The sequence below is a fragment of the Scyliorhinus canicula genome, chromosome 2, assembly GCF_902713615.1.
Source record: "Scyliorhinus canicula chromosome 2, sScyCan1.1, whole genome shotgun sequence".
Taxonomy (NCBI): domain Eukaryota; kingdom Metazoa; phylum Chordata; class Chondrichthyes; order Carcharhiniformes; family Scyliorhinidae; genus Scyliorhinus; species Scyliorhinus canicula.
The window spans coordinates 85,290,838-85,304,502 of NC_052147.1; the positions used below are offsets into that span (position 1 = coordinate 85,290,838).

Below are 13,665 nucleotides of genomic sequence, written 5' to 3' on the forward strand. Positions count from 1 at the left end.
TGGTGAAATAGAGCTGGATGTTGTAGGTATTACATGTGAAAACCTTGGCTGTGTATTTGAATGATGGCGCTGCAGGTAAGCATGGAGATGTGAAACAGGAGGGGACCAAGGATAGATCCTTGGAGTTCCTTCTTAATTGACTAGTGGAACAATTTTCAGAGGCTGAATAGCCTATTCCTGCTTTTCACATTTTGAACACACAAATAGACCAACTTTCTATGAATTGTATATTGGAGCCAAATCTTATCAAAAATTTTTTAAAGCAAATATTTATTCCATGTGTAAGGATTTCATTCATAAACCGACCGAGTGCATGGACTTGGAACCAGTGCGTGAAGGCGAGAGTTTACAGGTAACCAAGGCAGCTGCTATGGGATGGGCAGACTCACAAGATAATTAAATCAAGGGGGAGCAAAATGATTCTTAATTTACATTTTCTTTTGCTTTGTAGAGTTTAGGCAAAGTTTGCTGTGTGCTTTGTAGTGGAGTTAGAGCTTGCTTGGTGTGTGGGATCTGAGGCCTGGCAGTATTGCTGCTTGTGTTTTTCCTGTTGGGCTGCTATCTTGCATTAGAGGTGATGAGAATTCCTTGCAGAGCAGATTGGGGTATGGTGTCTGATTGTACCTTTCAGTTCTGCAATTTGTGTTTCCACAGAGCCAGGTACAAGGTGAGTGCCAATAGATATCCAGCTTCACAATCTGTCAGCTAATTATTACCAGCCTGTACTCTGCCCAGTGACAACTCAACCCGACAGATTGGCATTCTTCAAGTGTACTCCCACATACTGGTGGAGAGTCTGTTTAGACATATTTAAACATTTTAACCAACAAAATAATTTATCCTGTAATCCAGAAGTAAATTAGAAACAATAAGATTCTTAAATTTAAAAGCAAAGGAAATCTGACATTCACTCTTGCATTCTTTCCTTCTTTTGATCCAGTGTACCTGCTCTGAATATTCCAAACTGCTGTCAGATTTCAGGAGTCCCGCCTGTCAATTCACACGATGCCTATCCCCCCCACTTCCTCAAACTCACAAGTCATCAACAATTCCATGGGAGGCGGCCATCATTGTGCACTTGCGTATGTCTATCTGCACACATCTGTTTGTCTGTGCACATACGCCTGCCTGTGTGTGTGCGTGCGTCCGTTTGTGTGCGTGCAACTATCTATGAACTTGCTTCAGTCTGCACAAGTCTGTCTGTCTGTGCACAGATGCACACGCACAGACAGGCACACGTCTGTCTGTGCACAGATGCACACGCACAGACAGGCACATGTTCAGACAGGTGCATCTGTCTGAACGTGTGCCTGTCTGTGCGTGTGCATCTGTGAACTTGCGTTTGTGCGCCTGTGCTTGTGCATCTGTGCAAGTGTGTCGGTGTTCATGCATCTATGCGCGTGCGTCCGTCTGTGAATGTGCATCTATGCTCGTGTGTCGATCTATGCGCGTGTATCTGTCTGTGAATGTGCGTCTGTGCATGTGTGCTCGTGCATCTGTCTGTGCATGTACGTCTGTCTGTGTATGCGCCTGTCTGTGAACATACATCTCTCATGGTGGGTGCGCCTGTCTCAACATGTGTCTCATAAGAACTAGGAGCAGGAGTAGGCCATCTGGCCCCTCGAGTCTGCTCTGCCATTCAATGAAATCATGGCTGATCTTTTGTGGATTCAGCTCCACTTTCCAGCCCGACCACCATAACCCTTAATCCCTTTATTCTTCAAAAAACTATCTATCTTTACCTTAAAAACATTTAATGAAGAAGCCTCAACTGCTTCACTGGGCAAGGAATTCCATAGATTCACAACCCTTTGGGTGAAGAAGTTCCTCCTAAACTCAATCTTAATTCTACTTCCCCTTATTTTGAGGCTGTCTGTACATGTCTTTCTGTCTGTACATGTGCTCCTGTCTGTACTTGTGCTCCTGTCTGTACGTGTGCTCCTGTCTGTACGTGTGCTCCTGCCTGTGCGTGTGCTCCTGCCTGTGCGTGTGCTCCTGTCTGTACGTGTGCTCCTGTCTGTACATGTCTTTCTGTCTGTACGTGTGCTCCTGTCTGTACATGTCTTTCTGTCTGTACATGTGCTCCTGTTTGTACGTGTGCTCCTGTCTGCACGTGTGCTCCTGTCTGTACATGTCTTTCTGTCTGTACGTGTGCTGCTGTCTGTACATGTCTTTCTGTCTGTACATGTGCTCCTGTCTGTACGTGTGCTCCTGTCTGTACATGTCTTTCTGTCTGTACATGTGCTCCTGTCTGTACGTGTGCTCCTGTCTGTACGTGTGCTCCTGTCTGTACGTGTGCTCCTGCCTGTGCGTGTGCTCCTGTCTGTACGTGTGCTCCTGTCTGTACATGTCTTTCTGTCTGTATGTGTGCTCCTGTCTGTACATGACTTTCTGTCTGTACATGTGCTCCTGTTTGTACGTGTGCTCCTGTCTGCACGTGTGCTCCTGTCTGTACATGTCTTTCTGTCTGTACGTGTGCTCCTGTCTGTACATGTCTTTCTGTCTGTACATGTGCTCCTGTCTGTACGTGTGCTCCTGTCTGTACGTGTGCTCCTGTCTGTGTGCTCCTGTCTGTACGTGTGCTCCTGTCTGTACGTGTGCTCCTGTCTGTACGTGTGCTCCTCTCTGTACGTGTCTTTCTGTCTACGTGTCTTTCTGTCTGTACGTGTGCTCCTGTCTGTACGTGTCTTTCTGTCTGTACATGTCTTTCTGTCTGTATGCGTGCTCCTGTCCGTATGTGTGCTTCTGTCCATATGCATGCTGTGTGTATGTGCATCTGTCATATGTGTATGTTTGTTTGTGCGTGTCTGTGCACATGCATATGTTATTGTGTGTGGTGTTACAACACCCTGGGCTGGTGTGTGGTCAATCCCAGCCCCCCCTTGACCGAGAATCTTAACTCAAGTGAATAAACCAATAATTGTTAGAAAAATACCCAGTGTTTGACTCTTGGCTGCCCCCACCCTCAATATATAATATATATGTATATGTGTAACACACACTGACACACACACACACACGCTGACACACACATACACACACACACATACATACACACACACTGACACACACACACTGACACACACACACTGACACACACACACTGACACACACACACAGATGCACAGACACTGACACGCACACACACACATATACACACTGACACACACACAGACACACACTCGCACACTGGCATACATACACACAGACACACGCACACACACTGACACACACACTGTGACACACACAGACACACAAACACTGACACATAAACACACGCACACACACTGACACACACACACATTGACACACACATGCACACTGACACACACCACAAACACTGACACACACTGTGACACACATAAACACTGACACACAAACACACACACATTGACACACACAAACATTGACACACACACACACACTGTCATGCATACAAACACTGACACACACAAACACTGACACACACACAAACACTGACACACACACACACTGACACACACACACACACACGTAGACACTCATACACGCACACTGACATACACACACACACAGGCACACGCTGACACATACACACACAGGCACACACTGACACATACACACACACACACACAGACACACACACTGACTGATACTCACACTGACACACACAAACACTGACACTCACGCACTGACACACACACACATAGACACACACACGCACACTGACATACACACACTGGCACACACACACATAGACACACACACGCACACTGACATACACACATGCAGCACACACAGGCACACAATGACACATACACACACTGACACACACAAACTGACACACACAAACTGACACACACTGACACACACACTGACATGCGCACACACTGACACGCGCACACACTGACACACACACTGACACGCGCACACACTGACAGTGACACACTGAAACAAACACACAAACACACTGACACACACTGACATACACATACACGCTGACACACATACACACAGACATACTGACACACACACTGACACACGTACACACACTGACTCACATACACTGACACACACACACTGACACACACACACTGACACACACACTGACATACAGTGACACACTGAAACACACACACTGACACACGCACACTGACACACACACACACACTGACACACACACATACACACAGACACACACACAGACACATTGACAAATACACACACAGACACACACGCACACACTGACACACACAGACAGACTGACACACACAGACAGACTGACACACACACACATACACTGACCCACTCTCACACACACACATACACGCACATGACACACCCACACACAGACACTGACATACATACATATGGGCACACACACACACTAACACGCACACACTGACACACACACATATACACAGTGACACACACACACTGACACACACACACACAGACACTCACACTGACACACACACACACTCACACACGCACACTGACATACAGACACACACACACACACTGACAAACACACACCCTGACACACACATGCACACTGACACACACACTAACACACACACACTGACACACACACAAACACTGACACATACTGACACACAAACACACACACACACATTGGCACACACACACACTGACACATACACACAGACACACACTGAGACACACACTGACACACACAGACACTGACACTCACACACTGACACTCACACTGACATACACAAGCACACACTGACACACACACAGACATACACGCACACATACTGACACACACACACATTGACACACACACATACACACTGAAACACACACTGATACACACACTGATACACACACAAACACTGACACACACACACTGTCACACACACACTGATATACATACACACAGACACACGCACACACACTGACACACACACACATTGATACACACATGCACACTGACACACACACTAACACACACACTGACGCACACCACAAACACTGACACACACCACAAACACTGACACACACACACACTGACCTACACACACACAGGCACACACTGACACATACACAAACAGACGCACACACTGACACACACACTGACACACACACACACAAACTGACACACACACACACACAAACTGACACACACACACACAAACTGACACACACACACACACTGACACACACACTGACACACTGAAACACACACACAAACACACTGACAAACACACTGACATACACATTGACACACGCACACTGACACGCACTCACACACTGACACACATACAAACACTGACACACACACACAGGCACACACAGACTGGCACACACACACATAGACACTCTCACACACTGGCATACACACACACAGGCACACACTGACACATACATACACACACATGCACATTCTGACACACACACACACTGACACACACCCACTGACACGCACACACACACTGACACGCACACACACACTGACACACTGAAACACATACACAAACACACTGACACACACACTGACACACACATACACTCACACACGCACACTGACATACACACAGACACACACACACGCACACACACTGACACACACACACACATTGACACACACGCAAACTGACACACACACGCACACTGACACACAAACACACACAGACACATTGACACACACACACTGACACATATACATACTGAGATACACATACACTGACACACACACACACACACTGACACACACTGACACTCACACTGACATACACAAACACACAGGCACACACTGACACACACACAAACATTGACACACACAAACACTGACACACACGAACACTGACACACACAAACACTGACACACACAAACACTGACACACAAACACACTGATGCAGACACACACCCTGACACACACACACATACAAGATAGTCAAATACAAAGGAGAAGAGAGGGGTGAAATACTCAGTAAAAGGAAAAAGAGTCTTTGTTTCAGATGGTTATTTTTAAGAACATCTTCCTTTAAAGTAAGCTCTCAGATCCAGATCTCTGTTGCCTGTAATGTTTTCACTGTAGATTCATTCAGGTTCTCTGTAGATGCAGGAGGACAGCGGCTCGCCTCATTTCTGGGGTGGGGGGGGGGGGGGGGGGGGGGGGGTGTGGTAAGAGAGAGAGCGTGAGATATCACGAGCAGGCACACTCACAGACCCTTTTTCTTCAGTGGCCAGAACCCAACACTGAGCTGCTTGGGACTCTGAAAACCATTCCATTCGAGTAGGACTCAATCACCACCTGTTACTGGGCAGTATACAGATTTTTGGCCACCAGCCAACAAATCGAACCAAGTCCCACCCCCATCTCTCAGGTGCCACAAAGTCTGGGTTCTGTTGTTCAAAGCTAGCAGCACCATATACTATGTTGCAATTTCTTGAATTCTTCATTCTCTCTGCTACTTGACTAAAAGGTACATGTCCATTAAACATCTATGGATCAAAAACGATAACGGCAAAAAAGGCGAATAAGAAAATCAACAGGACCATTACAATGTGTTTGTCCAGATGTCATTGTTTATGTGTGTGTATATCTTTGTGTATGTGTGTAGATCTGTATATGTTATTGTGTGTCTGTGTACATTCATATATCTGTGTGTGTATGTCTGTGTGTGCGTACCTGTCTGTCTGTCTGCGTGTCTGTAAAGACGTCTGTCTTTACCCAATCGCTACACCGTAGCTTCTCATTTCCTCCCAATTACTAATACCAAAGAAAATTACAGCACAGGAACAGGCCCTTCGGCTCTCACAGCCTGCACCGATCCAGATCCTTTATCTAAACCCGTTTCCTATTTTCCAAGGATCTACTTCCCTCTGTTCCCCGAGGGAACATATATCTGTCTAGATGCATTTTAAATGATGCTATCGTGCCCGCCTCTACCACCTCCGCTGGCAAAGCGTTCCAGGCACCCAACACCCTCTGCGTAAAAAACTTTCCACACACATCTCCCTTAAACTTTCCCCCTCTCATCTTGAAATCGTGACCCCTTGTAATTGACACCCCCACTCTTGGAAAAAGCTTGTTGCTATCCACCTTGTCCATACCTCTCATAATTTTGTAGACCTCAATCAGGTCTCCCCTCAACCTCCGTCTTTCCAACGAAAACAATCCTAATCTACTCAACCTTTCTTCATAGCTAGCACCCTCCATACCAGGCAGCATCCTGGTGAACCTCCTCTGCACCCTCTCTAAAGCATCCACATCCTTCTGGTAATGTGGCGACCAGAACTGCACGCAGTATTCCAAATGTGGCCTAACCAAAGTCCTATACAACTGTAACATGACCTGCCGACTCTTGTACTCAATACCCCGTCCGATGAAGGCAAGCATGCTGTATGCCTTCTTGACCACTCTATCGACCTGCGTTGCCATCTTCAGGGTACAATGGACTTGAACTCCCAGATCTCTCTGTACATCAATTTTCCCCAGGACTCTTCCATTGACCGTATAGTCCGCTCTTGAATTGGATCTTCCAAAATGCATCACCTCGCATTTGCATGGATTGATTGAACTCCATCTGCCATTTCTCTGCCCAACTCTATCTATCTATATTTTGCTGTATTCTCTGACAGTCCTCCTCATTATCTGCAACTCCACAAATCTTAGCATCATCTGCAAACTTGCTAATCAGACCACCTATACCTTCCTCCAGGTCATTTATGTATATCACAAACAACAGTGGTCCGAGTACGGATCCCGTGTGGAACACCACTAGTCACCTTTCTCCATTTTAAGACACTCCCTTCCACCACTACTCTCTGTCTCCTGTTGCCCAGACAGTTCTTTATCCATCTAGCTAGTACACCCTGAACCCCATGCGACTTCACTTTTTCCATCAACCGGCCATGGGAAACTTTATCAAACGCCTTACTGAAGTCCATGTATATGACATCTGCAGCCCTTCCCTCATCAATTAACTTTGTCACTTCCTCAAAGAATTCTATTAGGTTTGTAAGACATGACCTTCCCTGCACAAAACCATGCTGCCTATCACTGATTAGTCTATTTTCTTCCAAATGTGAATTCGAATCCGCGAAGCAGCTAGTTTAAATACTCACCGCTTGACTTTGTAGCTCCGCCCACTCCAACAGCTGAATTCCCGCCAGTTCCAGAATGATTTTTTACACGAATGTCAATATTGAACTTCCCAACTCTCCCTTTCCAAAGACTCACAATTTCCCCGACAATTCCTTCATTGTGTATTTTGCTGAAATTGAGAACGCTGTTGTTATTTGTGGAGTGCCTCAGATAAGACAGAGAGGTTCTGCCCATTTTCCATGTTCTTGTTCTTTGAACCCAGATGTGTGATGTCTAATTGGAATGTGAGAGCTGAATGACCTTCATGGTCTTTGGATTGTAGATATAGTTATTTAACAGTAATGGTTCCATGACCTTCATACACCATGTCTGAGGAGGTTACGTGTAGGCCGTGGGAATGTCTGAAACATACAACATTTCCACGGTTTTCAGTTTCAGTTTAATTTTATATGAAATTGCATTGAATTTACAACAGAGCAACATTTTGTGCATAAATATTTGGTGTTTACGCTTTGCACAAACCTCCCAACATCCTCTCCCATCAGCAAATTTCTGGAAGAAGTGCCCCCACAGCACAGGCCCACCCGCAGATCGGTGGGCCCCAATCGCTGGCCAGGCCACCGTGACACCCCCCCCCCCCTCCCCGGCCTCGCCACCCGAGGACCGCCCCAGCCGGCTTACCTGCCAGGTCCCGCCATGTTGGGACCATGTCCAATCCACGCCGGCGGACTGGCCAGAAACCGACGGGCTCTCGGCCCATCAGGGCCCGGAGAGTTGCCAACTGTCAACGCTGCTGCCAATGGCCTCCAACTGGCGTGGCGTGTGATCCCTGCCCCCACCCGAAAACCGGCGCCGGAGAATATGGAAGCCGGAGTCGCAGCGGTGGGCCGGGATTCACACCGCCCCCCTGGGGATTCTCCGACCTGGCGGGGGGTCGGAGAATCCCGCCCTATATCAGACCCTGTATCAATCCAGCAGCACGGTAGCACGTGGTTAGCACTGTTGCTTCACAGCGTCAGGGTCCCAGGTTCGATTCCCGCTTGGGTCACTGTCTGTGAGGAGTCTACGTGTTCTCCCCATGTTTGCGTGCGTTTCCTCCGGATGCTCCGGTTTCCCCCACAAGTCTCGAAAGACGTGCTTGTTAGGTGAATTGGACATTCTGAATTCTCCCTCTGTGTACCTGTGTGTCATAGTAACTTCATTGCAGTGTTAATGTAAGCTGACTTGTGACCATAATAAAGATTATTATTATTATAAGAACCTATAACAAACCCTGTATCAGACTCTGTGACAGACTCTGTAAAAGACCCTGTATCAGACTCCGTAACAGACTCTGTATCAGACCCTGGGCTGGATTCTCCGTAGCCCTTCGTAACGCAGGTCGCCTGCGAAAAAAATCGGTGTTAATCACTCCGGCGTCGGGGCCTTCTTTAAGGCCGCTATTCTCCGTTCCCGGAGGGGCCAGCAGCTGACTGACGCTATACGCGTCAGTTTCTCCAGCTGCGGAAGTGGTGAGACCCGACGTATTTTGGAGGAGGAGGAGGAGAGAGACAGACCCGGCATTTGGGGGGGGGGTGTGTTCCGGCATTTTGGGGGGGTTGGTGGTGTGTTCCGGCATTTTGGGGGGGGTGGGGGGGGGGGGGTTTGGTGGTGTGTTCCGGCATTTGGGGGGGGGGGGGGTTGGGGGTGTGTTCCGGCATTTGGGGGGGGGGGGGTGGGGTGGTGGTGTGTTCCAGCATTTTGGGTGGGGGGGGGGGTGTTCCGGCATTGGGGGGGGGGTGTGTTCCGGCATTGGGGGGGGGGTGTGTTCCGGCATTTGGGGGGGGGGTGTTCCGGCATTGGGGGGGGGGGGGGGTGTTCCGGCGTTGGGGGGGGGGGGTGTGTTCCGTCATTGGGGGGGGGGGGTGTGTTCCGCCATTTTGGGTGGGGGGGGTGTGTTCCGGCATTGGGGGGGGGGGGTGTTCCGTCATTGGGGGGGGCGGGGGGGTGTGTTCTGGCATTGGGGGGGGGGGTGTGTTCCGGCATTTGGGGGGGGGGTGTGTGTTCCGGCATTGGAGGGGGTGGGGTGTGTTCCGGCATTGGGGGCGGGGGGGTGTGTTCCGGCATTGGGGGGGGGGGGGTGTGTTCCGGCATTTGGGGGGGGGGGGGGGTGTTCCGGCATTTGGGGGGGGGGGGTTTGGGGGCAGCGGCGGGCAGAGAGGGGGGGGCGACGGATGCCCGGGGCCAACGCACCGTCGCCCCCCCTCTGTACGCCGCTGCCCCCTACCCCAACCCCCCCCATACCACCCCACCTCAACCCCCCCCCCTCACCACCCCTACCTCCCTCCCCACCCCTACCTCCCTCCCCACCCCTACCTCCCTCCCCACCACCCCTACCTCCCTCCCCACCACCCCTACCTCCCCTCCCCACCACCCCTACCCTCCCTCCCCACCACCCCTACCTCCCTCCCCACCACACCTACCCCCCCTCCAACGCCGGGTCCCCCCCCCCCTCAACGCCGGGTCCCCCTCCCTCAACGCCGGGTCCCCCCCCCTCAACGCCGGGTCCCCCCCCCTCAATGCCGGGTCCCCCCCCCCCTCAATGCCGGGTCCCCCCCCCTCAACGCCGGGTCCCCCCCCCCTCAACGCCGGGCCCCCCCCCCCAACGCCGGGTCCCCCCCCCCCCAACGCCGGGTCCCCCCCCCCCCAACGCCGGGTCCCCCCCCCCTCAACGCCTGGTACCCACACCCCGTCCCCCTCCCTCTGAAGGCCGGTACCCACACCCCCCCCTCTCTCCTCCTCCCCCCCCTCTCTCCTCCCCCCCCTTCCTTCCTCGTTAGTGGGGGGGGGGGGGGTGCGGCGTTAGTGGGGGGTGCGGGGTGGGGGGGGTGCGGCGTTGGAGGGGGGTAGGGGTGGTGAAGGGGGTAGGGGTGGTGAAGGGGTGAGGGGAGGGGGTTGGGGTAGGGGCAGCTGCGTGCAGAGGGGGGGCGACGGTGCGTTGGATCCGGGCATCCGTCGCCCCCCTCCTCTGCACGCCACTGCCCCTACCCCAACCCCCTCCCCTCACCACCCCTACCCCCTTCACCACCCCTACCCCCCCTCCAACGCCGCACCCCCCCCCACCCCCCCACCCCCCACTAACGCCGCACCCCCCCCCCCACTAACGGAGGAAGGAAGGGGGAGGAAGGAAGGGGGGGGGACGGAGGAAGGAAGGGGGGGAGGAAGGAAGGGGGGGGACGGAGGAAGGGGGGGGAGGAGGAAGGAGGGGTGGGAGGAGGAAGGAGGGGGGGGAGGAGGAGAGAGGGGGGGGTGTGGGTACCGGCCTTCAGAGGGAGGGGGACGGGGGGGGGACCCGGCGTTGAGGGGGGGGGACCCGGCGTTGAGGGGGGGGGACCCGGCGTTGAGGGGGGGGACCCGGCGTTGAGGGGGGGGGGACCCGGCGTTGAGGGGGGGGGGGACCCGGCGTTGAGGGGGGGGGGGGAGACCCGGCGTTGAGGGGGGGGGACCCGGCGTTGAGGGGGGGGGGGAGACCCGGCGTTGAGGGGGGGGGGACCCGGCGTTGAGGGGGGGGGGAGACCCGGCGTTGAGGGGGGGGGGGGACCCGGCGGTGAGGGGGGGGGGGGGACCCGGCGTTAAGGGGGGGGCGGACCCGGCGTTAAGGGGGGGGGCGGACCCGGCGTTAAGGGGGGGGGGACCCGGCGTTAAGGGGGGGGGGACCCGGCGTTAAGGGGGGGGAGGTTGCGGCGTTGCGAGAGATGGGGGCGGCGTTGGAGGGGGGTAGGGGTGGTGGGTAGGGGTGGTGGGGAGGGGGGTAGGGGTGGTGGGTAGGGGTGGTGGGTAGGGGTGGTGGGAGGGGGGTAGGGGCGTTGGAGGGAGGTAGGGGTGGTGAGGGGGGGTGGTTGGGGTAGGTGGCAGCGGCGTACAGAGGGGGGGGCGACGGTGCGTTGGCCCCGGGCATCCGTCGCCCCCCCTCTCTGCACGCCGCTGCCCCAACCCCCCCGATGCCACAACCCACCCCCCCGATGCCCCCCCCATGCCGCAACCCACCCCCCCGATGCCCCCCCATGCCGCAACCCACCCCCCGATGCCGCAAACCCCCCCGATGCCCTCCCCATGCCCCCCCACGATGCCGCAACCCACCCCCCGATGCCGCAACCCACTCCCCCGATGCCCCCCCGATGGCCGCAACCCACCCCCCCGATGCCCCCCCCATGCCGCAAACCCACTCCCCCGATGCCCCCCCCCACGATGCCGCAACCCACACCCCGATGCCGCAACCCACTCCCCCGATTGCCGCAACCCACCCCCCCCCGATGCCGCAACCCACCCCCCCCCCGATGCCGGAAACCCACCCCCCCCCGATGCCGGAACCCACCCCCCCCCCCGATGCCGCAATCCACCCCCGACACTGAACGGCGTCAACCATCATCAATGGTTGACGCCGTTTTAAATCAACTGTGATTTTCGCCGACGTGACCCGTGGCCACGTTGGCGGGACTTCGGCCCATCCGGGCCGGAGATTTAAGGTCAGTGCAAAAAAAATGAAATCCCGCCGGCGCCAGCTGTTTTCACAGGCTGCCGGCGGGATTTGCACAACGCCGGTTTTTTACCGGCGGGAGAATTCGAAAACCTGCGGGAGCGGAAATAACGCCGCTTCCCGCCAATTCTCCGACCCTGTGTGGGGTCGGAGAATTTCGCCCCCTGTATCAGTCCCTGTATCAGACCCTGTAACAGACCCTGTAACAGACCCTGTATCAGTCCCTGTAACAGACCCTGTAACAGACCCTGTATCAGTCCCTGTAACAGACCCTGTAACAGACCCTGTAACAGACCCTGTATCAGTCCCTGTAACAGACCCTGTAACAGACCCTGTATCAGTCCCTGTAACAGACCCTGTAACAGACCCTGTAACAGACCCTGTATCAGTCCCTGTAACAGACGAGGGCGAAATTCTCCGACCCCACGCAGGGTCGGAGAATAGGCGGGAAGCGACGTTATTTCCGCTCCCGCCGGTTTTTCAATTCTCCCGCCGGTCATAAACCGGCGTTGTGCAAATCCCGCCGGCAGCCTGTGAAAACAGCTGGCGCCGGCGGGATTTCATTTTTAAAAAAACTTACCTCAAATCTCCGGCCCGGATGGGCCGAAGTCCCGCCGCTGGGAGGCCTTCTCCCGCCGCGTTGGTGGCGGCGGGCTCAGCGGCGCGAGCAGGTCCTGGGGGGGCGGGGGGCGATCGGACCCGGGGGGGGTGCCCCCACGGAGGCCTGGCCCGCGATCGGGGCCCCCCGCTCACTCTGCGGGGCAGTGCCGTGGGGGCACTCTTTCTCCTTCCGCTCCGCCACGGCCTCTGCCATGGCGGACGCGGAGGAGAACCCCGCATCGCGCATGCGCCGGCAGTGACGTCAGCGGCCAGCTGCAGCTGAGGTCACTGCCGGCGCATGCGCCGACCGCCGAAATCCTTTCGGCCAGCCCCGCTTCCGACGGCGCCGGGTGTTTGCGCCAGTCTTCTGGTGCAAACTGCTCCGGCGCGGGGCTGGCCCCCAAAGGTGGGGAGAATTCCCCACCTTTGGGGAGCCGCGACCCCTGAGTGGTTGGCGCCACTCCCCTACGCCGGCACCCTCCGTCACGCCGG

General features: G+C 54.2%; 1 protein-coding gene across 7 annotated transcripts in view; it reads left to right on the top strand.

The window, feature by feature from the left end:
* paplna (papilin a, proteoglycan-like sulfated glycoprotein) overlaps window positions 1-13,665 on the top strand; it is a 324,761-nt gene that overhangs the window by 193,454 nt on the left and 117,642 nt on the right. For 6 of the 7 annotated variants that reach the window (XM_038781804.1, XM_038781766.1, XM_038781791.1 and 3 more), the window contains one exon: window positions 287-352. The exons of the other annotated variant lie outside the window; for it this stretch is intronic. In XM_038781804.1, the coding sequence (XP_038637732.1) occupies window positions 287-352 (66 nt within the window). The remainder of the gene's footprint in view (window positions 1-286; window positions 353-13,665) is intronic. 7 annotated transcript variants of the gene reach the window in all.